Raw genomic sequence first — 27,207 nt, 5'->3', positions numbered from 1 at the left:
TCTGGTCTTGCATCTGTCGAAAGTAGTCGTTGTTTCTCCAACATTATTTACGAATAAATATGCTCAGTACACACAACTTTTTAAAATCTCTTTTTAATGCCTGATAATAAAGATCAAAGTATTGTCTCTTAATTTTCCTTCCAGGTGAGCTCATCATCCTCCGCACATAGAGTATCCGTCACCTCCGATGTGTTTTATTTGCATCTTTTCCCTGTTCTGCCCTCTGCCGCTGCAAGGATCTTATTTTACAACGTTAGATGTGAAACCAAAATCTGCATTTCTGCAGCTGAAAACCTGATGTCATGCAGCTTTGACAGTACAGTGCTGTCAGACCGAGGTCACATCTCTGAGCTACGAGAGGAGCTGGCTATTTGTTCTCTGTTTCTGTAGGGGGGGGGGTGTATTAATGACTATTATTATTCATGATAAAACAAAGGATTTATACCCTGATCACTGACCTTGAGACAGCTGGGATGGATGATTTCATTGCAGATGGTACACTCCATCAGACAGAGGCTGAACTTCTCCTCCTCCGAGTCCACAGTGTCCTCCTTCCCCGCCTCACCACACGCAAAACACACCGCCGTGTGAGGCAACACCGGCTGCACAGAGAGAGAGCGAGAGACACAGGTGAGTCAGACAGGTGCAATACTGTGTTCAGGTTTTGCCTTTAGATGTTTAGACTGCTCTCTGTCATCGGTCCCATCGGGACGCGTCTGATCGTCCCAGATTCATCCTGTAGCAGGACAACGGCTCCAAACGACCTACCTGCCAAGAACCTGAAAGAGAACCGGTGCTGGATTAAAGGCAAAGGGGGGGTCACAGCAAATACTGATCTGATCTAGGATTTCTCTCTTCGCTGCGCTTCGGATGACGTTCACTGAGAAATAGAAACTATTCATGACATTATTTTTGAAAACATCCTGACTTTACTGGATCCCTGCCGCTGCTTCAACCAGTTCAAACTTCAGGGAATAACGATCAACAATTTTATTCCCTGAACAATCAATTGATTATTTCAGAAAATAACTGTCAGACATATTGAACATAATGAAAACAATTGTTGGTGGCAGCCTGACAGTTCTCCTGCGGCAGAAGAATACGACCTGTTAATGACTTGACAAACAGAAAAAACCGAGGCAGTTTGATAAAACACAACTTCACAACAAATGAGCAACAAACAACCGAAAACGGTTCAGGTTTTAAAACTAGATTCTGACAGAGACCCTCTATGAGACCAGGACCACAAGATGGGGGATGGAGGACCTAAAGGAGGGTTGATATTCTACTTCACTGGTGCAAATTTCTAACAAATTTGTGATTAATCCAGTCACGCAGACAGAAATAGCACAGAGTAAACCTGGGGCTTGTGGGCAGTTGCCCACCTTGCCTGGTTGGCCATCCAGCGTTGCCCGCTGACGTCAGGACAGCAGAGTCACTGCACATCCTCTACTACGGGATAAAAACCACCTTTTCAGACCACACCTCAGCAGCCCAGGTTAGGGCTTCCGTCTGACTTCTTTAAAAACAAACCCTCTCCAAGCACTTACTGCAGCGCTGAACATGCTCTCAGCTTGATTAAAAGGAAAACACTCCGGGTTTTGGATGATATCTTTTGCTTGCTCCCGCATGGTTTGAATGCACCTCCTGTAAGCAGGCTTAGATTCAGAAAGCTGGTCTCATTTTGGATGCGGTTCCCAGTCGGCACAATACCTGGATCCATTCAGCTCCGACACTAACAAATCTGGAACCTTTCATCCCTCCTGGTTATCTTCATGTAGACAACCCGCAGGTGACGTCAGCAGCTTCTCATTTGGTGCTTTCTCCAGTAAAATGACGACATCAGCGGCGGTAGATTATATCAGCTGAAGCTAATTGATGTTAATCGTGTAACGTGTCCAGTGAAACTTCAGTCTGTTTGTTAATGTGCTCTCTCCAAGCCAGTGACTGGACTCTTTTTCAGGCCTATGCGTGTACATGTACACATGTATAGGTGTTGGATTATTCTTATTATCATCGTCATCTCATTGTTCCTGCTAAATTTAATTTTGCTGTCATTATTTCTATGATTTTTTTGGCCTATTTCATGTGAGGGTGGGCGAGTGAAGAAGTGAACACAGGAGGGCTTGGGAAGAAAAAAATCCTCCCTAATGTCCTGATACTGTCACAGATCTGTTCTGTACATTTTCAATAAAGATATTGTGAGGAAAAAAAACACCATTTGGAACTGGCCTTTAACTGACTTGTATGATTTTTATATGTACTGACAATATTACATTATTTATGTAGTTTTACTTTTTATCGTATAATTTTATTGCTGTGTCTTGTCCCTTATCATTTTTTGAAAGATTTGTCTTCAAGTTGTAATAAATTCAAAAGCATTTTATCCAAAGTGTCAAATGAATGTGATGTGACCTCTGAGAGACCACAAGGGGGCGTCTGTCCTCCTCCTCCTCTTGCTTCAGGAGGAAGCAGAGGATCATCCATCCCCTCCTCCTCCTCCTCTTCACCTCTTTTACTCCTGCATCCCTCCAGCACATCCCTCCCACATTCCTCCTCCTCCTCCTCCTCCTGTTCCTTCAGTGCAATTACATCTGAATCCAACACCTTCCTCCTCCTCCTCCTCCTCCACCCGTAAGCACAAATAAAGAAATCTACAACAGAAATAACATGAACAGAGGCAGATCGCCTGGCTCTGTGTGTGTGTGTGTTAAAGCATCTCTGTGAAACCACGGCAGTGGATCAAAGCCAACTCTCAGCTCGAGCAACCATCTCTGGTTGCCACGGAAACCCAGCTCCGTCACCTGCTGGGCTCCAGCTCTCCACTGATGCTATTTGAAGAATCGGCACAAATAAATAAAAAATTTAAATCACACCTTCAGCGTTTGAAGATGTTCTGACTAAGTGTGTGTGCGTGCGCGTGTGTGTAGTGGAGTAAGATGCCAAATTGTAAATCTGTGCTGTGTGTGTGTGAACATGCCACTTTGTAGAGCGGGAAACGATGCCAGGATCTCTGCTCTGTGTATCTGTGTATGCAACAGAATGTACATAAAGACCTTTGGACTTCTATCTTTGTGAGGACCAGTTTGGGCTTATAGCAAGAGAACATTTTGACCGGTCCTCACTTCTTCACAAATCTCTCTCTGTAATAATATCTCCGGATGGATTAAATCCCCTCGAAGAATCGATGAGCCGGGCTGATTTATGACAGCTGTGACACAGTTCTGATTCGCTGATCTGGATTCAGTTTTTGGACTTTTCTGATTTGTTGTGAAATATTGGATCATTTTACGTCTTTGGGCCTTGAACAATTATTTAAAACGAAACCATGTGAGACGTTTAGAGAAGAAATTTCCCTTTGGGTGAACTGTTTTCTATTTTATAAACTTATAGGTCTAAACTTAAGTCTTAATTTCAGTCAGTAAAAAAGAGGGGTGGGGGCGAAGGTGAGAGTCAGGGTTCGTATGCATTTATTTCATTTGTTATGGTGGCATGTTCAAGCTAAAGCCAGGTGTTAAGTTGCTTTTTAAGCCTCAGTGTTGTTGGGATTTTCATGATAGAAAGTGGAAACAACAAATCATTTAGTGCAGGTTCGAGCTCCACTTTACTCACTGTGTGTGATGCTGTTGTTAAAAGTCCTGTTCATACATGCAAATGGAGGCGTTTCGACATTAAGTGAGCCCCTTGTGATGAGTGTGTGTGTGTGTGTGTGTGTGTGTGTGTGTGTGTGCTCTGCAAGCAAACGTGTGGTTTAAAACCAGCTCAGTGACTCAATCAAATCTGCTGCATGACTCAAAAACAATCTGCCTATTTAAACTACTTTTAGTATTTTTGATTATTCACTTAAGCGATGTCGGAGTCAAATTTTTTTTGTTTGTTTTGTTCCCTGTCCTGATCAGAGTCCTTAATATTGATTATCTGCTGATACACAGTCTGAGCTGATACTTCTATTCTCCTAAATGGTGATTAAACATGAATCTGACAGACTGAAATAACAGCTGTGGACAGCGATTCTGACACACCTCATCTTTCACGATGATCTGCAGGTCCTGGTTCAAAACAAGTTATTGATCTGATATGGATGAAAGTTGAACTGGAGAATTTTCCCTCACTAATGATCTTTGGTCGAGTACATTCACCATCTGCAGAGAGAACTAGAACCAAACAACAGCAAGTTTACCTGTGGCCTGTCATCAAGTTACTCTCAGAACTCTTGTTCATTAGCGAATTAGCGAAGGTGGTGTAATCTGCCACCGGTGACGTTGGTCATTCAAAGTGGTGAAAGTGAGGATCGGCGTCGGCTACACATGAGAAGCTGCGACCCGAAGCTTTGATGGGGAGGGGAGGAGAGAGCACAGATTGCTTACTGTCGGTGCATTTGCCGACATCAGTGTCAGAAGTCGGAGTCGACCAAATTATTCTACATTTGGATATCGAGTGAAATGCTGCAGTGTAGAGGCCGGCTGTAAAGGAGAGCAGCACTGCAACACCGGCAGGCTGAGGTGGAAACAACACAGCAAGTTACAGCAAAGACGGGATCAGATTTGACTTCAGCCTCATGTAGCCGATACCAATCCGATGCCGATACTCGGGATCGGATCAGGTCATCTCTGATACACGTTTTAGTATTTAACTCAGCACACACAGAAAGTGCTTTTACTTCAAATGAAGCGGAATGATCCTTTACGTTTCCCGTTTTCCTTCCACACGAGCTCACGGGTGTGTGTCATCAGTGGGATTTTCACTTTGTTTCATGAACGAGACGCGTGTCGCCGTGTGTGTTTCCGTGTGTTCTGGACTCACCGCCGTGCACTGTCTCAGGAGGCAGGACTGCTTCATCCGGCCGGGCCCTCCGAACTTCTTCATGTCCTTACAGAAGTGACACTCTCCGCACTCTGTCCTCATGCAGGCCTGGCAGCGCCGGCACCGCGTCCGCCTGCGCCTCGCCCCCCCGCCAGCCCCCCCGCCCAGCGCCTTACTGCCCGACATCCCCGAACAAGTCAGCTGCAGACACAGACACAGACATAACATGTACAGAGGTGAGATAAACAGCAGAAACTGTCTGCACCACAATATCTGATGATTACAATATGATCACATCTGAGTAGGGCTGCTGCTAAAAAGGATTTTCATTATTAACCTGCCGATTACATTCTGGATTAATCAATTCTTCCTTCTGTCCATAAAATGTTAAAAAATGGATTTCACAATTTCTCAAGCCCACAGAGATTTCCTCGGGCTGCTTGTTGTGTCCGACCAACAGTCCCAAAAGCTGAAGATGTTTCATTTACTGTCGCACACGATGAAAGAAAAACATCCCACCCTCACGTTTGAGAAGCTGCAAGCTGCTTGAAAAATGACTAAAACAGTTACTCGATTATCAGAATAGTCAGCGATTAATTTTCTGTCAATCGACTAATTGACTGATCGACTAAGTGTTGCAGCTCCACATCTGAGTCACAGAAACAAGTTGCTGTTATCACTAAATAGTCTAAAGTGGTAACTGTTATCCATTTTGATAAAGGAATAAACATTTCAGTCATTTTTTACTTAAAAATGTCAAATATTTGACGGTTCCAGCTTCGTAAAGGTGAAGATTTGCGGCTTTTCTTTGTCGTACGTTAACTGTAACTGAATCTCTTTGGGTTTTTGACTGTTGGTCGAACAAAAGAAAACATTTGAAAATAGCAGATACTCCCCAGTTTTAGCTCGTCATTTGTCAGGATTGGCAGCTTTTGTTTTTATCGCATGCGACAGTAAATTAAATATCTTTGATATTTTGGCCTGTTAGTGGAAGAAAATGGGCTATCTGAAGACGTCACTTTGGCTTTAGGGAAGTGTGAGGAACATCTGTAACAGTTTTCTGGCATTTTATAGGCCAAACAATTAATCGAGGGATCAAGAAAATAACCTGCAGATGAACTGATAATTAAAGTAAACAGACACAGCTCCATAACATACACTCATGTGTTGTGCCTGATGTCTTTCAATTGTTGTTTTGGTTCCTGTTGTGCAAATTATTTTTTTCTATTGCTCGGTAAAAGCAGAAAAAAGAAATCAGCTTGGCAATCGATCTAATGATATGAGCGAACATTAGGAAGCTCTCTGGTTTGTGTAATTGATAACTAATGTGTCCAAATTCACAGCATTTAGCTGACGACTTACAGTGTTTACAGTATGTAAACGTCTCTGTGACAGCTCAAATACACACTGACAACGTTAGCAGCAGACTGTGCAGAAATTATAAAACCATTATGTTCTGTCATATCCTACTGTCGTATCTGGTCTTAACTGGTGGGAAATCAGGAATTTAACATCTAAATTATTGATTACTAATAAGATAAATGAATTGTGTTTTAGAAAGCTTGTAAAGGCTAAATCTATGGACTTGACTCAATATTCTTGTCCACTGCAGTGTCACTGTGATGTATTATGTCTGTCTCAGGCCCTGGCTTTGTTTGTTGTTGCTGTTCTTTGCTCAGTAAAACAAAAACAAAAAAAAACAAAAGAAAAATAAAAGCAGTCATAAGTTAGCAGCCGAGACAGGGTTTCTGCAGGTGCGTCGAGTTAGATGTAAGAGTTTTAAAGACCTGTTTAATACCACAGATAACGGAGTTTAATACCCGTTTCATGATAAAACTGGTAATTTTATGAGAGAAAACCAGTAGGGACAATAAGGCCTACAGCTATTTAGTTACTACATTAAATTTATGACCTTTATATCACACTTTTGTCTGTACTTCCCAGCTGTATATAATTCTTTGTAACATAATTCAGAGCTGCTAGTCGATTCATTGACTTGTCGATGAACAGAAAATTAATCAGCATCTATTCTGATGACCAATCAATTGTTTTAGTCACTTTTTAAGCAAAAATGCTAAAAATTCTCTGGTTCCAGTTTTTCTCAAATGTGAGGTTTTGGTGCCCCTCTCTGTTTTATAGCTTTGTAAACTGGCGATCTTTGGGTTTTGGACTGTTGGTTGGATAAAACGAAACATTTGAGGACGTCACCTTGGGCTAAAGGAAATTCTAACGCCATTTCTCACTATTTCCTGACATTTTATGGACAAAATGAAAAATCTATTAATTGAGAAAATAATCGGCAGATTAATCATTAATGAAAATAATCGTTACCTTAACATAATTAACCGATCAATAGTTGTGATCTGGATCCAGATAAGGGTCAGAAAACCAATCTACCGATTAAAAAACAAAACATTAATTTAAGTTCTTGCTAAAATGAGCTTCTAGCTACTGTGGCTAGCAGTGATAACGATAATTAACAGTCATAACCCATGATAGCTACCTAGTGTTACTGGTTATGGCAAGCAAGAAAAATATATTCAAGACTTTTTAAAATGAAATTTATGACTAGGGATACAACTACCAGCTATGTTCACTTTCAATTATTCTGACAGTTGTTTTTTCGATTAGTCGGTTATTCGTTTTGTCTATAAGCCTGTCAAAAAACAGAGGTAAATGCTCTTTATAATTTCCCACAGACCAAGTTAACTTCTTCACATGTCCGAACAACAGTCTAAGAAGCTAAGATATTCAGTCTCCTGAGATATCTGACAGAGAAAAGCATCAAATCATTTTAGACGCAGAGCGCTGCAGATATTTCGCATTTTTGCTTTAAAAAAAAAAAAGACAAACGGTTAATCGATTACTTTACATAGTTGCCGATTCATTATCTATGACGACTAATTGATTATTGGACTAATGGTTGACACTTTATTTAAAGCTTAACCTTTTCAGGTGTTCTTGAAGGAGCTGAATTAAACCCCATAAGACTTTTTAAGACCTGCGAGAATAATGAAGATGGGCATCTGGCACCACTTGGAGCTGCTAACGGCTAACAGCTAGCGCGTCACAGTAACCTACATTTAGTCAGTGCAAGCAACAACAAGACACCTGCGGACGTTTATAAACGTTATGTGTGTTGTTAATAAAAGAACCACATTTCAGAAGTGACACACGATCCCTCCCCAGCCCCGGGTATCTGAAAAGGTAACGCTACGGCTGCTAACATGTTAGCAAGCTAGCTGTCCGCTCGCCCCCTGCAGTACGCTTCCTCTTTCATTATCTCTTTGCTCTATAAAACACCCCGCCCGGACAGGTGGGGGTCAGTAAACACCTGGTTAATAATGGAGCTATCAAACCGCAGGTGCTCACCTCTTCGTATCAGGTCGCATGCTCCTCGGTCGCTCATTAGAAATAATATTAGCCAACAGTTAGCCAACGTTAGCTTCGGTGCAGCGCAGCTAGCCGTCCGCTTCCTTGTTCCTTTCTCCGCCAGGCTGCTGTTAGCTGCGGACTGCTTCACATGCGTCCCATCGTGGTAGCTTTTGGTGCTCCGGCTAGCTCCCGGGCTAACCTAACGGACCCGCTGTGGGTTTAATGTCTCGATTACAAACTGATCGATATTGATAAGTGAAGGGCGCAGTGAGTCGTGCCCATTCACTGACTCTCTCTCTCTCTCTCTCTCTCTCTCTCTCTCTCTCTCTCTCTCTCTCTCTCTCTCCCTCTCCCTCTCTCTCTCTCTCTCTCTCTCCCTCTCCCTCTCCTGTGTGAGTCTACCTCTCTCTCCTCCCTCAGCACGTTACAACGTGTTCCTCTCCTCTTCTTCCCGGGGGGGTTCAAAACACATCGAACCGCTCATTTTATCGGAGGAGCGCAATTCTGAATGCACACTCGGTAATAACCTTCCGCGGGAACTAGGCCCCGCAGATCCCCGCATGAACGTGAATCAGATGCTGTGGATAAGGAGCAGCGCGCGGCTATTGTTCTCCGCGTCTATTGTGTGGCGGCTGGCTGCGGGGCCGTGCGGGATCTGGTTCAGTGTTGTGAGTCAGCTGGTCTCCTGTGACACGTAACCCCCCCCCCCCCAGCCCCCCCCGCGCACTGATTACATCACACAGGTGACCACAGATACCGCCCTCCGTTTTTACCTCAGAGGGAGAGAGAGAGAAAATGAAATAAATAAATATCGTAAATTAAAATATGGGCAGCGAAAATATGCAAGTCCCGCCTCTTCGTGGTTACGTCACCATGCGTCTTGTGTACAAAAGCATTTTGGGATTTGTAGTTTTCTTGTGTGCCAGCGTTACGTTTATAAAAACACTTTTATGTCATACATTTTTTTTTTTTTTAAAACAGATGAATTTTTATGACGCACTGAATGACAAAAAGAAAATGACCTACGGTAACTGAAAATTAGCTAATTTCAATCAGTCAGAATTAAACAGGTTCAAGGCGACATCTTGACTCTATAAACCCAAATTATGAGATAGAAAGTTAAAATAAGGACATTTAAAGTCAAAACTATGAGAAAATTTGCCCTGACAAGTTCATATCGTGTCCCAAATTTGACATCTGGTGCAAAATGTAGGATTGAAACAGTGCTCAAGGTTAAGAGCCTGCTTAGCTTATTTTTAGTCTCCGTCACCGCCCTGTACCTGGGAGGAACAGAGAGAGGGAGAAAATAAAAGAAAATAAATAAACGTAGTAAATAAAAGTATGGGCAGCAGAAGATGCACGCCCCGCCTCTGCACAGTGATGTCACGATGCGTCAGTGCAGCCGGGAATTTGGGGATTTGTAGTTTTTACTGTAATACAGTATCCGTATTTCTTCCTTGTTTCGTTACACGTCATTACACATTTACATTCGCACATTGTCATGACAATAACAAAATGCTGCTTTGTTGTTATAATAAGAAACTTATAGTTTTTGCAAAAACCTTTTCGCATTATAACAAGATCCTTTGGCCAGAAGAAGGAAAAATGTTGAGAATGACAGAAATTAAGATACTGGCCAATCATAATTATGACATTTTAAATCAAAATGTTACAATATTAAGACATTTGGACTTAACAGGACAAAATTGTGAGATACTGAGTCAAAACTGCCACCCCTGATTTTTAAGTACAGCATTTAGAATATCTTCAGAAATAGATGCAAATGAACAAATTTTGTGTAATCTGAATATTTTTATTAAAACGAGTTATTGAACAACAAAAAATGCTTTAGTGTAGTGACATCATACTATTATTTCTGTATTATAAATAGAAACATTGAATGTACAGTGGACATAAACAAAATAAAAAACAAATAAAACTCACCTGTGCTTAATTTTCAGTGTTCACGTGACCTGAATTAACCAATGAACGATGGTTTCACTGCATAAAAAGCAGCCGATTACAGTTTCTTTTTCACAATGAGGAAGACGAGAGCTGTCTGAGAGCATCAGAAATGCTATTATCACAAAACAGAACAATCGCCAAAGATCTCAAAATCCCTGTTTCAACAGTTTGTAATGTTATCAAGAAACTTCACAGTCATAAAACTGTCAAGACGCCTCCAGGACGTGGTGCTAAGAAGAAACTCAATGAGAGAAGTCTGACAGGGCTGATTTTAGACCGAAATGTGTTACCCAGTGTCAGAAAACTAGGTTTGAGGCAAAGGTCTTGGGTCTTTCAGCAGGACAAGGACCCAAAGCAAAGATCCAGCAGCACAAAGAATGGTTGAAAAGGAAAAGATGGACTGTTTTAAATTGGCCAGCAGTGAGTCCTGATCTAAATCCCTCCGAAAACCTTTGCAGAGAGCTGAAATCTGCCGACGCAGAGAGGAACGGAAGGGAAATCTGCAAACTTAAAAGAGCTTGAACGCAGAGCAGTGGAAGAGTGACAGAAACTACCAGCAGACGGGTGCAAGAAACGGTTAGAGGCTCTGCAACCAAGTGTTAGTGAAGGGTGCTAACAACTGTGTCTGGGATACATTTAGTGCAACATTTGAGACGTTAAGAAAATATTTTGATATACCAAGTTGAACTTTCATTTTGACATATGGGGACTGAAACTTTTCAATATGAGAAGTAAAATTGCAAAAAAAAAAAGGGGATTTGTAGTTTTCACAGGAATATAGAACAGTTTTTTTTTAAAGTGCTTCCCAACCTAATTTTTACATTTCATTAGAGTCTTTCACACTTTTACAGAAAAAAGAGAGATTAAGAAAAGAGGTCATGTTAAGAATGGCAACAATCCAAAAACATGTCAGAACTCATAATCGTGGTATTAAGAGTCAAATGACAACCTTTGGACTGACAAAGTCAAAACGACAACATATGGAGTCGGTCTTTTGACTAAGATAGTGAAAATAATGAGACACAGAGTTTTTAAAAATGACATATAAAGTCAAAATTATGGGGCAGTGAGTAAACCATTTCATATACAAAGTTATAATTATTAGAATCTCATTCAAAATTTTGACATATGGGGAGCAATACAATTTGATTCAATTGGACAGATGCAAAAGGGCATTTTGGGAATTGTAGTTTCTTTTTCCTGAGTATCTGTTGTATATCTGCTGCATATGTCACGGGGATAAATGACGTTGTGTTGAACTGAAACTTTGACTCACTATTTCTCAATCTGTGTTCTTGTCTTTCTGTTCTTGTGGTCCACGTCTAGGCCAGGAAGTTACCGTGTAGATTTATGATATGTGGTCAGCTGAATAAAATAACGTCTGTTTGGAACAAGATGTGAGAACTGACCGGTCATCTCAGCAGCTTTCAGTCAGCATCCATGGTCATCGTCCGGACGAGAGCAGTCTTATCTCAGCAGCTCTTTGGCTCTGATGTCTCTGTAGAGTTTTGATAAATAACTCGATTCCTTCTGGAAGATAAACTTTGGTGTCCGAGTGTGAGTCTAATATTCAGTTTGAGGGTAAAGTGAAGCGTCATGTTTTTACACCACAAGGGTGAGAACCCTTGTATGTATGGATATCACCACATTTACTTAAAAATCTATATATATGTATATACAGTAAATGAAAATGAACATAGGCAGCGTGATCTGTGTTAAATTTAGTTTTATTTTTTAACACACATTACAGATTGGACTGTAATCACCAGAGCTGAGTTGAGCTGAGCTGGTGGTGTCAGGAGGAACTCCTCCAGTCCTGGGGAGTTGTGGGTCCTCCAAGTACACAAGTCCAGACCTGGCGTACTCTGTGCTGGGAAAGGATTTTTGACCAAAACAATCTTAGTTCTTTTTATTTTATTTATAATCTAAAAATCATGATATATTGTATCATAATTCTGATTTAGTTTCATTTTCACATTCATTGTTCACAAGTTTTTAAGTTTCAGTCTTAGATATTCCTATAGCAGCAACACACACTGTACACACCGACAGTCAGGGCTCCCTCCCTCTTGTCCTCCCCCCTCCTTTGCCCGGCCTCCCCTGCTAGCTAACAGGCTAAGCTAGCTCGGCGGCTAGCAGCTCTCCTCAGTGTAATTAGTTGAGACGCACCGGCTCCATCCACATTACGGTGCCGTTAGACCGAACCGACCCTCCTAAAACTCTCAGTCAGACCGCGCACACCGCAGGGACACACAGTACCGGCATCCAGTGACCAAACGACTGAAGATGATTAAGCTCTTTTCACTGAAGCAGCAGAAGAAAGACGAGGAATCTGCTGGAGGAAACAGAACAGGAGCCGGGGGTAAAAAAGCCAGCGCGGCCCAACTCCGAATACAGAAAGGTAGGCTAGTTACCGATACCAGTGCCGGGTTAGCTGGACGACTAGCGGGCTGACTAGTTACCAGTAAACCACAGGCTGAGACCCCTCCCCCCCGCCAGTGTACATTAAACATAAATACACAGAGTCAAAGCGGCTGTTATTATAGCTCACTGATGCTAACAGCTAGCGCGCTAACTTTAGCCTAGAGTGGTGTGAGCTAACGGCGGCTAGCTTGTGCTATATTTGAAAACAAAACGCAGACAGTCAGAGGCTAACCCCATCTGATGGTTGGTGAGTTAGCACACAGCTAACACTAAACGACACTGAATCCACAAAACATGCCGAGCTGCTGTCCGCTAACCACTTCACATTAACAGCCTCTAAAAAAACACTACATCTCTAAGGCTAACTAGCTAACCTGCTGTGTCAGCTCCCAGGTTAACTGTCCAGACTGGTTTTCTCTCCACCTGGTCAGGTGTAACAGTTTCACTGGCAGATAACCAGGTAGTTTCAGTGTCAGCAGACTCAACGTTTCACTCATTCGTGAAAACAAAAACTGATTTCTTCTCCTCGGGGTCTCAGCCCCCCCCGAGGAGAAGAAACTACACACCTGTAAACAGACATGATAACAGATCTGACAGGTAGAGTTTAAACCTGAGGAGAGTCAGGTGATACAGTGGCTGACCAGAAGTATCCCAATCAGAGCCTCGTAAAATTAGTCCAGTTTTAAATTCGGTCTTTTGGATAATTTTACTGTAAATGTTAAAAGTCTTCACTTATATGAGCAGATGCATCATCATTGGCGCCCCGTGTTTTAGCCTGTACTTGTTCACATTCTGGAAAATGAATACACCGAATTCACTGTGATCAGCTCCTGTCTGCAGTGTAGCCATGATTGTACAGACAACTATCACTGGGTCACTGTGATACTAAAGGAAACTTAAAAACATGAAGATTCTGAATGAAGTTCTGCAGCCTCTTTTTCCTCTGGTTTCTCAGTGGATTTCTGGAGCTTTATTCTGGAGGGACGTCAGAGATCATGATATCCTCAGGAAGTGGACGCCAAACTGTAGCTAAAAATATGTATTTCATATCTGTGTTTTCAGATCTGATTAAGCTATGTCTCTGATTTTTGACACAAATTGCAACAGTCTGTCTCTAAGGGTTTTAAGTGTCCTACCTTAATTTCCTCTGATGCTGCAGCTGTTGATTACGTTGATCAGCTAAACTACAATAACTAACTTCCCTTTGTCTTTAGATCACCTGTATACACCAGTGATTTTAACCTCACGCAGTGTTTTTACCTCACCCTGTCACCCTTCTCATGTAGTTTAAACTTCTGAATACAACCAAACTTTTTGTAGGTGAAAACAAAAAGGAGCTCGAATTGTAAAAACCCACTAAAATCATCTTTTACTGCCCAGTTAAAGAAAACGTAGCTCAGTCTGGTGGAAAACTGACTCATCTGACAACTCTGGCAGGGACAGAGTTGTTGTGGTCCTGTAGCCAGGTGACTTCCAGCGTTTCCCCTGTGATGGAGTTGTCGTAGCAGTGGTTTGTGTGCATGCGAAAAGGGTTTTTTTTTTTTTTTCGTCTGTGTGCGAAAAAAATTTTGTTCGCTCGCAAAGCGTGCCCTGCTGGGGGGGTTTCTATGTTTCTGCCGGCACCAGAAGTCACAGGAGTCCTTGCACATACTAGGCCCAAATGTTGGTGTTTTCACAGATTTGTGCTTCTTCACTTGTGTGAAAATGGCAGGACAGTTTTCTCTTTGGTGAATGGTAATCCTGAATCTGTGATCATTGTTGACATCTACCTGGTGCTTGTTGTTATAAGAGTCGAGCCGTCATTTATCCCATTTATAGGCTTTACTCACAGGTGTGTGAAGTGACCTGGACATGAAGCGTCCTGTTTCTAAAGAGATAAGATTGAGCCCTGTCCCCTCGTTTAAAAAAAAAAAAAAAAAAAAAGGTGCATTAACGAGAAACGCTGGCTTCTGAATGGCAGGTTGCTTCCTCCTCATTAAAAACAGTTCCTTTGTCAGTGTCATTATAAATTCAGTGTTGCAGTTACATTCATTCAGTCGCAGTGAACTGCTGACTCAGTTTTTAGTGCCACTGCATCTCTGACCTCATGTTACATTAATTGACTCCAGTGATTTCCACACACTCAGTATCAGCAGATTAGGAGTCAAGGCATCAGAATCAGTGCCAGTGGAGAAAAGACTGGGCTGGTGCTTTCCTACGGCTGGGCAGACACTGCAGTTTTACTGATCTTGTAAGTTTTCCAACCAACATTCCAAAACCCAAAAATATTTTCCGTAGAGCTGCAACAGTACCTCAGTTAATCGATCGAAAGTAAATTAATTGGCAACAATTTTGTGTCAATGCGTCAAACTTTACAGCGATATTACAGCAGTCAACATCATAAGCAGGAACGCGAGTTAAGAAACATAAACCCAATAATAAATAGTTCATTCAAGGAACAATTTAAGAGTACGACCGCGAGTGTGTCGCTGAGGGTGCGCAGGTTGGCCTCATCACGCCTTTCACTCAGAGATGAAGGCAGCATCACTTTTGTACCTCTCCAGCTCCTCGGAGAGGCCCTTTGTCAGGTGTACTCAAGGACTGGGCAGATGAAAGTCAGGTCTATTTGATTCTGAGCGTCACATGGAAGACCAGCTCTATTGGCAACACTGAGCTAATGAATCCCAGCGCTAGTCTTTGAGAGCATCGCACGACAAATCGGATGATACCCGAACTCCGCGCAGTTTAAAGGTGGAAGGTCTGCTGATGAGACCCCGTCAGGAGCTCCGCGATTGTAAGGTCGTCAGCATATTTCGCAGGGATAACAGAGGGAAGCGGACGTGAATCCAGGCTGATAATGTAAATGACAAAGAGCAATGGTGAATAAAAACTCTCCCCGGGGGACACCGGCTGGTATTGCAAAGGGATCAGACACACAGGAACCCCACTGCACCCTTTGGTAACTCCTCACAACGAGCCAGAGCGGCGTATGACAGACACGTCGGCCAACAAATGAATTGACAGTGTTTTATTGTGTCAAAAGCACGGGAGAAATCAACAGAAGCGGCACGAACGTCCTTTGAATAAATGATCGTCCATTAATCATTTCAGTCATTTTTTCAAAAGCAGAAAAGCCGAAGATTTTCTGCCTCAAGCTTCTTAAATGTGAGGATTCAGACGTTTTCTCATATATGATAGTAAAGAAAATAGGTTTGGGTTTTGGACTGTGTCCCAGACAGTTTAAGTAATTTGAAGACGTCGCTTTGAGCTCTGCGAAGTTGTGATAGGAAGTTTTTGACAGATTTGTGACATTTTATAGGCGGTATGTTATTTTTAATATTGATTTTTTGAATAAAAATTTGATGTTACTGATGTTACATACGTACGATTCCCCTTTTTTTGTCTTTACTTTCACCGGGGTCTCTAATAGTTATTCTGGTTCTGTTTCAGACATCAATGAGTTGAACCTGCCAAAGACGTGTGAGATCAACTTCCCTGATGACGATGACCTCCTCAACTTCAGACTCATCATCTCGCCAGACGAGGTGTGTTTGTTCACTTCCCATCCTGGGAACACAGTTTTCCTGCTCTCAGCCACTGAGCCAAGAACCAGAATAACCAATAATATTCTTTTGTTCAAACTGTTATTCATCCAGTGCAGGTTCGCTGATCGCCACAGGCCCCAATATTAAGCAATGTTCTGATAATTTATCTCAACTCTGGTCTGATGATAGATACAACTACCAATCACCAAGGTTGGAGTAAACAAAATGTCCTTAATTATTTTGATCCCGATCTCTATTATTATTATTATTATTATTATTATTGTTCCCTATGTTTTTTGATGTGCTAATAGTCCTACACACTTGCAGTTAGAAACATGGTTCTCAAACGTTAAGCTTGTTTAGGAGATGGATGCGATGACCTTTGGTGCTGGTATCTGTAACAGTCGATTGTTTTTCTTTTTTTTTTCTTTTTTGCTTTCCTTTGGGAAATTAGCAAAACACAATGAAACATGATGAATATCTCAAAAACTGCAAAGGCTCCAACACTGAACCTTGGTGAACAGCTTCCCCGTACTTCAATGCTTCACATACTCAAAAACTGTGGCGATAGCGTCACCATGTGGTGAGAAATGAGCTAACGATTTTTGCAGAGTGCTACGGCTAATATCCGGGAACCGTGAGGCATAGAAGAAAAATTCTGGTGTCTGGATTCAGTGGATGATGCTGGAGAGATCATCATACAAATTTTTCTGCCATTTTGAATTGTTTTCTCGAAGAACTTTCGACTCCCTGTCCTACATCTTTTATCCAAGCTTCACCGGACCTGGTCCATACCGTGTTTGGACGACTGCGCACATGTTGGACTTGATCATGTTTGATCCCAATGAACAGCTTCGCCATAATTCAAAATGATTCTGCAAACCGAGCTGCGCTCTCGTTTGTGTTTGGTAAGGAGGTATCAAAACCACCGCCATCGACTGACCTGCTCCAAGATTTTGCTTTGTTCAGTCTTTCCCTACCTGCCGTTACAACAGCTAACACTGGCCGTCTGCAGATATCGGGCTGACGTCCAGTTCAGTTAAGACACGTAAACAGAGGCAGATGAAATAGTGTGTGGACGTTTCTACTCTGTCTGTGCTGAAACTGACGCTATTCCGCTATTAAAGCGGAAGACGGGGCTCGTTATTGGAAGCAGTCCACAGCTGTATAACCTGTATTTTTCTAAACATGCATAATGATAACAGCTTTACAGGCGGTTCGGGTCCCTCTATTGTTCTTGCTCAACCGCAATGAACAGTACGTCCTAAAAAGTTCAGATGTTTCAAACATGTTTTAGTCTTGCAGGTAGAAAACTCTGTTAAATCACGAATTGGCCCCGAGCTTGGCCATATCTCCCAGCCATAGTCTGAACAGCCAAATTTTCTGTCTTCACTGGTAGAACATTTCAGTCTGTTTGCATTAGAGCTGATTCATAGGATTCTGATAATCAAGTAATCCTTTAAGTCAATTTTTGAGCCCAAATGCCAAATTTTTGATGCTTCTCAAACAGGAGAATTCACTGCTTTTTCTTAGTCTTTTGTAGTCTCCCGGTCGACTGGTCGATTGGTTGGTCGATATGCTTTCGTCAGTCGCTGGTGTTACTTTCGTAAGGATTGCCTGGTTTAACTTATTCAGCGTTTACTGAACGTTAACTGAACTTGTCTGAGTCTGAGTCGGCTCCAAACTAACAGACACCCTGTCAGAGAAGTCGTCGGTGTGGCTTCAATTTGTTAAAACAAACGGCCGAAAGGTCGAGTGTAAACTTTGCAAACAGCAGTTTTCATATCACAGCTCAACAACCAACACGGCAGATCGTCTAAAAACGGTCGGCTACCTTGTCTGCGTTAGGATGCTGCGTTTTTTGAGCGTGAACATATCAGAAATGATTTGATGTGCTGCAAATACCAGCTTTTTATCTCCAATTCATCGAGGCTGCCATGTAAAGTGCACTCAGTGAACTGTGGTCAATTTAGTTCATCTAGAGATAAACTGCCACCAATCGATTGGTTGAAGAGCAGCTACGATTCAGTCGACCGCGATTTTCTTTGTTTGACTACAGCCCGAGTCTTTTGGACTGTTGGTCACACAAAACGAGACATTTAATGTCACCTCAGACTCTTCTTTAATCTTTCAAAGATAAAACGATGAATCCATTAATTGGAAAAAAAAAAAAAAACTGGCAGATCAATCGATAATGAAAACAGTTGCAGCCCTAGTTTGCATCACTGGTTGGCTGTGGTCAGAAGTGATGTCGCAGTGTCCCGGAGTACACCTGTACATCACCGCAGCCGGGTTCAGCAGGTGTTACATTGCCCTTCGAAGAGGTGAAAGGTCAGAACCGGATTGCTCAGAGACAGTTCAACGTGTAAACAGTACAATCATGTTCAGGAGGTGAAAATGTCTCTGCAGAGAATGTCACATTTCTGTTTGTGTTTGTCTCACAGGGTTTTTACAAAGGAGGAAAGTTTGTCTTCAGCTTTAAGGTGAGAAACACCTGTCACCCGTTCTCTCTCTTACTTCCTTTTATCTTTTATCTCGCTCTTTATTTTGGCCTGACAGTAGGTTCAGTGAAATAAAATGATAAAAACTGAAAACTGAGGTGTACACATCTGCTCCACAGCGTATACATAATTAATTTCACTACATTTACAGCAGAAAAAACAAACTACAGCTGATTTTTCATCCACGCACAGTGTGATGGGATATTAAATCATCATTGTTTGTTTGATTGCTGCCAAAGCAGCGCAATCAAACACACTACAGTTATCCAAATCTTTATTTTTCTATTTTCTCTGTCCGTCTGTTGTTTGACGTGCTACTACTCCTACACGCTTGCAGTGGGACACCTGGTTCCAGAGGCTAAATGTTAAGCATGTTCCAGGGATGGGTGCTATGACTTTTAGTGCAGATTTCTCTAGCGGTGGATTTTATATGAATTTCTTTGAATTTTTCGGAATGGTTGCTTATGGGGAACGAGCGAAACATAAGGAAACTTGACAGACGTCTGGCCACTGGTAAAATGCTTCAGATAGTCAAAAGTTTTTGCGATAGCCACCATGTGGCCAGTTATTTGTCTTTTTTGACTAATGCTTTTATGCGTATATTTTTCTTACATGTTCATGTGCCTCACTTTAACTATGACATCGTCCTGCAGATGCAGATGTTCTCCTTTATATTTATTACTTTATTTTGAACATTATTTTAATTTCTTTGTTATTCATAAATTTTCATTTTTATGTATTTATTTTATCATCTTTAAATCCTCTTCAGATCTCTTCATAAACTGACCGCTTTGACTGAAATGCAGTATTTTTTAAATGTGTCCTGACCCTCAATAGAAAACATAGGAAGTGTCTAGTTTTCTGTTGCTGCAGGTGTTTCATTGGAGTTTTCACATGAGGTAGCAGCCTCACACAGTTTTGCGCTTCAATGCTTCTTGCTTTTGTTAAAGCAACTATGAAGAACAGAGCGACAAAATTTATCCAGTCGTCTTCTTCCACGTCAGTACTTTTAGAACTTTTTGGTGGTAAAATGGAAGCGCAGGAGAAAAAATTGATTTAAAAAAATGTCCTCATTTCTGTGAAAGTTGCTTTTTTGGCAGTTAATATTTAAGAGACACGTGGTTCACATTTGTATGTGAGTGTGAACGTGTGTTACTCATGATTTGGGGACATAAATCAGTCTCCAACAGTGTCAGTCATTAAATTTTACAGTTGAAATTTGGTTTATGGCTATGGCTAGTTTTGGGTTGGGCAGGTAGTTCTTATGTCAGTGTCCGTGCAGCGTCCTAGTGATCAAAAATAAGTGTGTGTGTGTGTGTGTGTGTTTCAGGTAGGACAAGGTTACCCTCATGACCCCCCCAAGGTAAAGTGCGAGACAATGGTGTATCACCCCAACATCGATCTGGAAGGAAATGTCTGCCTAAATATCTTAAGGTCTGTTCACGACTTCGGTAACTTTAATCATCAATGTTCATTCTTGACCTTAGGAACAGTAGTTTAACTAAATGATCTGAACTCAAGGTCTTCTGCTGATTAAAAGCTGCAGAGCAAGCAAGTGAATGTACCTTTAGTTTGTAGTGTTTTATTTTTAAAGGCAACTACTCAGTTACTCAGCTCACTGACACGTCTTTTTCTCCACAGAGAGGACTGGAAGCCCGTGTTGACAATAAACTCCATCATCTACGGTCTACAGTATCTATTTCTAGTGAGTTTAACACACTGACCGACTCTTTAGTGCTTCACTGATTAACCCGACTGATTCTGGGTATTTGGAAGTTCTAAAACTCTGATAAGAACATAGGAACATGGCTGTGCTACAGTGTAAAAATCACTGAAATGGAGACGGCGTTTCTAAATAAGCTCTAACCCAGTTTCTCCTTCTCTCAACATCTACTGATACTGATCAGCCGACGTATACACTGATACCGATATATCACCAATAAGCTGATATCAGCCTGGCTGATTTATCAGTCTAACTACTGTACGGGGTCTTAGAAAGTTTTCAAAAGTATATAAATATGTTCTCTCGCCTGCTGTTTTCTTTTTTCTTATGTCCGTCAATCATCCAAAAAATCAAAGATATTTAATTTACGATCCTATAGGACAAAAAAGCAGCGGATATTTACATTTCATAGATAAAACCAGCAAGTGTTTGAAATGAAATGAAAAATGACTGAAACAATTGTCACTCATCAAATAGTTGTAAAAATAGTTTTCTTTCAATGGACCAATCGATTAATAGACTGATTATTGCAGAATAGTTTAAAAAAAGAATCATTTTTAATTGGTCAACAGCATTAATTAGCAGCCTTATTAATTATATCAATAGGAATTATTGCTATATCCTGCTGGCAAGTGCTGAGAAAAAGTGATATTATCATAATATCAAGTAGTCGTCTTCCATGTGGTCCGTCCTGCTTTTCCATCATACTTTCATGCCTCGGCAGAAACGATGGTGAACGGGTGTTCGATCACATTCTGTGAGTGAATCCTGTCGGTGCGAAATCTCGTGTTGAAATTTAAAGTTTTTAAGTGCTGACACTGAGAGGCCCATTACTGCCCCCTGCAGTATGAAACCATGATGATGATGATGATGATGATGATAATAATCTTTATTTATAGAGCACTTTTCTGAATCCACGTAATAAAGTGCCGAAATATGTTTCACCACACCTCTACTCATCGCAGGAAAACGATAGGGGATCTGCTCATCTTTAGGTTGCTCTACAGCGCCACCAGTGGTCAAAAACTCCACATGTACAGCACCTTTAACTAATCCAGTGAACTACGGCTGGAACCCCCACATCAGTACTTAATGCACACGATGGATTCAGGACTGAAATGACTTTAGAAACAGCAGTTTGACAGAACTGTCTAGACTCAAGGGCTACTTACTGCAGCTCTTGACCGTATCACGTAGTCTTCATCAGCAGATGGAGTTCGGTCACCATGGCTCAGTCATCATTGAACTGTAGATGTTGAATCTTCATTTTTTCTGATCACTTTAAGGACTTCTCATCCACGGCGGCTCAAAAGTTGAGATTGAAAGTTCATTCTTGATTTGACAAAACCGTCCCAACTCAAGGTCCTCTTACGAGCTTGTTGAGGAGCTGTCGACCGCATTGCGTTCCTCGTCTCTTTACGGCCAACATGGACGAGACTTCTGAGAGAATCGGTTAGAAAACTTAGATCCGTCTGAATCTACAGTTCAGTGGCAAGTGTGCAACTGCATCTACTGATGAAGCCTGTGAGAAACCATGAGCCGGAGTCAATTCAAGAACTGTTTGGTCAAACGATTTTGATCATTAGTTTGTTTTGTTTAAGTCGGTGCTGTCCAAAGCTTTTCTGTCATGCTCCCCTCGATCGAGCAAAATTATTATCAATTATATTCCCGATAATATTAAGATAACGGAATATCTTTTTTGTTTTGTCCTGTTGGTTGCACCTTGGGCTCTATGAAACTAGAACGGACATTTTTCAAGCTAAAGACTAACGATTAATTGATAATGTAAATAATTTGTGGCTCCCTCCTCCCTCCTCCTCCTCCCTCCTCCCTCCTCCTGCTCCTCCTCCTCCCTCCTCCCCCCGGCAGGAGCCTAACCCTGAGGATCCGTTGAACAAGGAGGCGGCAGAGGTTCTCCAGACGAACCGGCGGCTCTTTGAGCAGAACGTCCATCGCTCTCTCAGGGGTGGCTATGTGGGCGCCACCTACTTCGAGAGGTGTCTTAAATAACTCGGCGTCCCATGATCCTCCAATCTCCCCCCACCCCGCCCCCCTGTCTCCCCCGTCTCCCCCCTCCTCCCCCTTTTCCTTCTCAGTCCTGCTCGTTGGCAGAAGCAGGAGCTGCTGCAACAGAAAGCAGCAGGCCAGAAGACGCTTTTCTGTTTTAAAACAAAAGAAGACGAAGAAACCCCCCACCCCAACTCCCCTCCTTCTCCTCCTCCCTTCGTCTCCCCCTCCTCCCTCCTCCTCCTCCCATATTTCTCTCTGTTTTACTTCCAAGACGCAGCATTCAACCGTTTACACGTCACAGGGGGGACGCCGACACAACACACACCTGACTGGACTTGAAAAGACGGCCGACAGTGAGTGGCAGCCGAGGAGGAGGATGATGATGATGATGATGATGATGATGATGATAATGGAGGACTGAGGGACAGGGTGAGGGAGGAGGAGGCAGGTGTGGGTTGTCAGTAAATGTTGCTCAGGTGAGTCGATGATTCGGTGAACGCCACAACGCTGCTGATGATAATGATGATGACGATACCCACATGGTTTTTTTTTCGATTTTTTTTTTTTTTTTTTTAAATTTTGTGTGTGTGGCGAAGACACCTGACATCATACAGGTGGTCAGAAGGACACGCCCCCCTCCCTTTTGCCGCTGTTTGGTTGGTCCTTACACAAACTTCAGTCGGCAGCAAACTCCAAACTTACAAACAGCGTTCTAGTCCAACAACAGCCTCTGTTCACCCGGGTTACTGCGCTCCATGTGTCAGGCGTTAGGGCTGGTTGCCCCAGCAACCTGATAGCTGCTATGGCAACGGTTGCCTGGGAACATCACAGTTTTTTGGGGGGGGGGGGGTTGTCCCAACAGTTGCAGATGCACTGTAAACTGTCCCTCAAAGCAAGACATCAACGCAGATTTGTCCTCAAACAAAAGTAACTAGAGGTAAATGGAAACCTGGCTGCGGTCGATCACATGACACCGTTGATCAGTTACAGGTGCGACAGGTGCGACGGGTGCGACAGGTGGCGGCAAGCGACGCCAAGTGGAAATTTTTGGCCTTCACCTGACAAGACCGTGGCGAACTTGGCTGAAATGGCGCTTTGTCGTTTTTTGATCATGCCAAAATTGATTAGTTTGGAGTTTGCCGCTAAATTTTCTCACACACACTCTCTCACACACACACACACACACACACACACGCACACACACTCAGCATTGGGGGCAGAGCTGTGTGTCAAGTGGGCGGAGCTGTCGTGGGGGCAGGGGCGATCAGTGTGTTTGTTTAAAGGAGCGGAGGGTGGGAGGGGTCTATGGGGGGGGTTTGTTTTGATTCTGCGGGCTGGGGTGGGAGGGTCATTGTGGGCGGGGTTACAGAGGGGAGGGGCTTAAAATGTTGCGATTCTATTGTGTATATTGAAACCCCAGCTGTTCACATTGACTGCAATATGATTTATGTTAAATAAAATATGAACTTGAATGATTATAACTATTGTGATGTCAGTGTAACACCCGAAACAGCGTCCGTGTCCAAAATCACTTCCTGTTTACGCTTCGGTAAAGTCCGTCCACCGTCGAGTGGTGGGCGTGTCCGCTACCTTCCGCTAACGGTTCCCCGGTCCGTCCGCATCTCGGGTAGATCACAGGCTCCTGACTGGTGTCACACGCCCGAACAGCGGACAAACCGCCGGTGGAGCCGGTCCGTGTCATTTCTGTCACGTCCGTCCGTCTCCAGCCACTTATCCGGAGTCGGGTCGCAGCGGCGGCAGGTCGACCAAGGGAGTCCGGTCGTCCCGCTCCGTTCGACGGGGAGGAGCCGCGGCTCGACTCCGAGCTCCTCGCCCTGTCCCCAAGGCTGAGCCCCGACGCCCCTTGTGTCCACAGAACGCAGATCGACCGGTAAAGTGAAAGCTCCCGGCGGAGCCTCCTCTTCGGGGCAACGGTCCGCCGGAAACAGAAGCGGCAGGATACCGGGTCTGCGTGAAGAAGCTCCGTCAGCTTTCCTGCTGAATGTTTGAGGCTTCGAGCGAAGGTTCCTCGGAAGATCTTCGCTGGGATCAGGTGACGTGCTTCTGTTTTCGGGAATCCTATGAAAATGAGCGGGTGCGCGTTGGTCGGTTCCTGGTCTGTTATCATTCCAGTATAAAATAATGAGGTTGAACTCTTATTCTGCAAATACCAGCCTTGTCTGCTCTAATTCGTTTGGTCCAATGAGGCTCACTCAGAGCTCCGTGGCCCCTTTGGTCCATCTTTCCCCTGCGACCGATCGATTGGTTGAAGAGCAGCTACGATTTCTCCGGTTGACCACAGCCCTAAACGTACTGGTTTCTTTTAAAGAAACAGTCCGTGATTCTAAACACGGCCCGACTCTGTAAATGGGGAACAAAGTGGCTCGGACCGAGCCACACAACACCGTTCCAGCCAATCAGCAACAGGACCAGGGGAAGAAGAAGAAGAAGAGGGGAGATGGGGGAAAGGGGGGCAGAGGAACAAAAACTGAAAAAGAACTGCTCTGATCAGGTGAGAGCAAAGACCCACGCTACCATCGGCCCGGTTTTCCAACGGTGGACAGTCCTCAGAGAGCTGAGAGACATGAGGACGGATGTACGGGTGCTGTTTCTGCTCGACAGGTGTGTAAAACTTTAGCTTTGCTATGTTTCACAGAGCAAGTAGCTCAGTATTGTTTTGTCCCATCACCTCATCCCGACCGGTAAATCGGACAGCGGGTACCGGGGTCACGTTGGGTGTCCGGTGACCTTAGATCACTTTCTAGTTTACCAGGATGTGGCGTTGGTGTGATGTTAACTGTAGCAGCAGCGGAGCAAAACAAAACAGACAGTTTGTCACTTAGTTTGACTTTAAACGTGTTTTCTTCCGTTCAACATGTAATTTTCCCCGCGCCGAGTCTGATGGTTTTTGGAGGAGGCCCCAGTCCATTAAAGTGTTAGACTCCATAACGTGTAAAACATCACAGGCAGCATCTTAAATCCTGCATTGACACATTTAACCTGCTGGGGGCGCCACGACTCCAGGCATGGGGATTTGTTTTCCTAAATTCTGTCTCGTTTCACCTTTTTCAGTGTTTGTAGCAGGTTCACTAACAGCAGCTGAAGAAAAGACGACATCTCTACACCTATGACGGGTACTTTTGTTGTTGTGAACATTTCGTCAGTCTCAGTGAAACGAAACATAGTTTTCAGAGTTAAAAAAGGTGTTAATAAAACAAATTTAGGCCAAATTACTAATTCATTTATTCCACTTATGGAAGACCTGGACACAACTTTCATTATAATGTGTTATTTGTTGGGTTAATATAAATGTATGTAAATAAATAGCATTGCATAGTTTTTTTATTCTTTGTGCTTATTTAACAGCTTTAGTTTTACTGCTTTTACTTCCTGTTATCTATCATTCTACACACTGTAAAAATATAGAGTGATGCTCGGTACAACTTCCCACGGCGACATCGTGTGTTTAATCCATCAACACTCATCTGCAAACAGATGTTTTTCGTCTTTGTATGTTTCAGGTTCTCAGTCACTGATGGTAAAGGCACAGTTGTTAATGCATCTGCAGTTCCCCCGATGTCCACTAGATGCCGCTGTGGTCAAACTGACTGACTGACGGAAAATCTACGGAAGCATATTAGAGCCAAAGAAGCCAAAAGAAATGATGAAAATAATAGTAAGAGTAAATTAAGATTATTAGACAATAAGTAGACATTTTGACTCTCTAATTTTGCTCACAATCTCATTTTATATAAACATTTCTAACATGTATCTGACAGTTTTGGCTTAGGCAGTGCAAATGTTTACCAATGGCGTCGTAATTTTGGTTTTGTATTAAAAAGCCATATTTTTGCCTCTGAGGTGAACTATGACATAGTTTAGAACTATTTCAGATTTTGATGTAAACATTTTTGACCTACCATCCCATGATTCTCACTTAAAAAGATATCACTTGACTTATGTCATTATTTTTGAGATACTAAGTCAACATGTTGACTAACTACAAATTTTACTGTCTCATAGTGTGAAATGTCAAATGTTCTGACTGAAGTGTCCCAAGAAGTTCCTCATTGTTCAGAATAAAAAGCCAAAGTTTTGGCTTTCAGATTAATTATGACGTACCATCTAAGACTGTCACGTAAAAAAGTTTCTCAAGCACTTCTCATAGTTCTCATGTAATATTTCCTCATTTTTACTTTTCACCTCAAATTTGACATATTAACGTGACATTTCACAATAAAATCCAAAGGCTACCTCCAGCAAGGCGGTTGTTTTCAGCTTTGTCTGTCAGTCAGCAGGATTACGCAAAAACTACCGAACCCGGTGGAGGGATGGATCGTGGTCCAGGGAAGAACCCGTTACATTTTGGTGCGGATGCAGGAATATTTTTTTATTTATTTATTTTTTTTAAATCGCTTCCCTTGACACTGCGAGAGAAGGCATTTTTTTGACTTTTCCATCAATTTCTCAGAAAATAATGTGCGGCTCTTGACGTAAGAAAAACCAGACATATTTATGGCGTTGAGATCTGAGTTCGTAGAGTTTGGTGCAGATCCAGATAATAATCCAGATCTGGTGGAGCTTGACAGACGTGTGGGATTGTTTGGCCTTGACGGAGGTCTGCGCTCTACTGTCAGTCTAGTTCCCACCTAAACAGCCATAATTTTGACGTTTTTGATTGATGAAGTCCAAGCATTTCAACCTGAGTCATATCATCACAGCATGAGTATTTTTATTTTTAGCTTTCATTATTTTTTCTTCTTTACCTGGTATAAATGGGCTTCCGCAGGGGCTCAGCTCTATGGATACAAACGTTTTACAGCCACCATAACAAAAAACATTTGCCTGTTTAACAGGAATGTTTTCATGTTCTGTCAAGGTA

The 27,207-nt window shown here is 42.6% G+C and overlaps 2 protein-coding genes across 5 annotated transcripts in view; one reads left to right on the top strand and one right to left on the bottom strand.

Moving 5' to 3' along the window:
• Positions 1 to 8,514, bottom strand: part of zgc:158376 (uncharacterized protein LOC100101643 homolog) — a 28,276-nt gene extending 19,762 nt beyond the window's left edge. For 2 of the 3 annotated variants that reach the window (XM_040124014.1, XM_040124015.1), the window contains exons 1-3: positions 8,176 to 8,514; positions 4,804 to 5,004; positions 459 to 602 (exon numbers count right to left, since the gene is read on the bottom strand). In XM_040124014.1, the coding sequence (XP_039979948.1) occupies positions 459 to 602; positions 4,804 to 4,989 (330 nt within the window). In that variant the 5' untranslated portion in view covers positions 4,990 to 5,004; positions 8,176 to 8,514. Of the gene's footprint in view, positions 1 to 458; positions 603 to 1,713; positions 1,820 to 4,803; positions 5,005 to 8,175 lie in introns of those variants that run through there. The other variant, XM_040124016.1, reaches the window with a different exon arrangement.
• A 3,663-nt stretch (positions 8,515 to 12,177) lies between these two features.
• ube2m (ubiquitin conjugating enzyme E2 M) lies at positions 12,178 to 22,377 on the top strand. 2 transcript variants are annotated; one of them, XM_040124090.1, is made up of 6 exons: positions 12,178 to 12,544; positions 15,997 to 16,091; positions 18,536 to 18,574; positions 19,923 to 20,026; positions 20,234 to 20,297; positions 22,185 to 22,377. In XM_040124090.1, exons 1-6 carry the CDS (start codon positions 12,430 to 12,432, stop codon positions 22,323 to 22,325), a joined length of 558 nt encoding a protein of 185 aa, XP_039980024.1. In that variant the 5' UTR covers positions 12,178 to 12,429; the 3' UTR covers positions 22,326 to 22,377. The 2 variants fall into 2 exon arrangements, with proteins under 2 accessions (XP_039980024.1, XP_039980025.1); XM_040124091.1 differs by lacking the exon at positions 12,178 to 12,544 and adding an exon at positions 12,682 to 12,814.
• Positions 22,378 to 27,207: the final 4,830 nt, after the last annotated feature.

This window comes from Xiphias gladius, chromosome 3 (genome assembly GCF_016859285.1).
Source record: "Xiphias gladius isolate SHS-SW01 ecotype Sanya breed wild chromosome 3, ASM1685928v1, whole genome shotgun sequence".
NCBI lineage: Eukaryota > Metazoa > Chordata > Actinopteri > Istiophoriformes > Xiphiidae > Xiphias > Xiphias gladius.
Note: the sequence above shows the minus strand (reverse complement) of the source record. Positions and strands in the feature narration are given on the sequence as shown.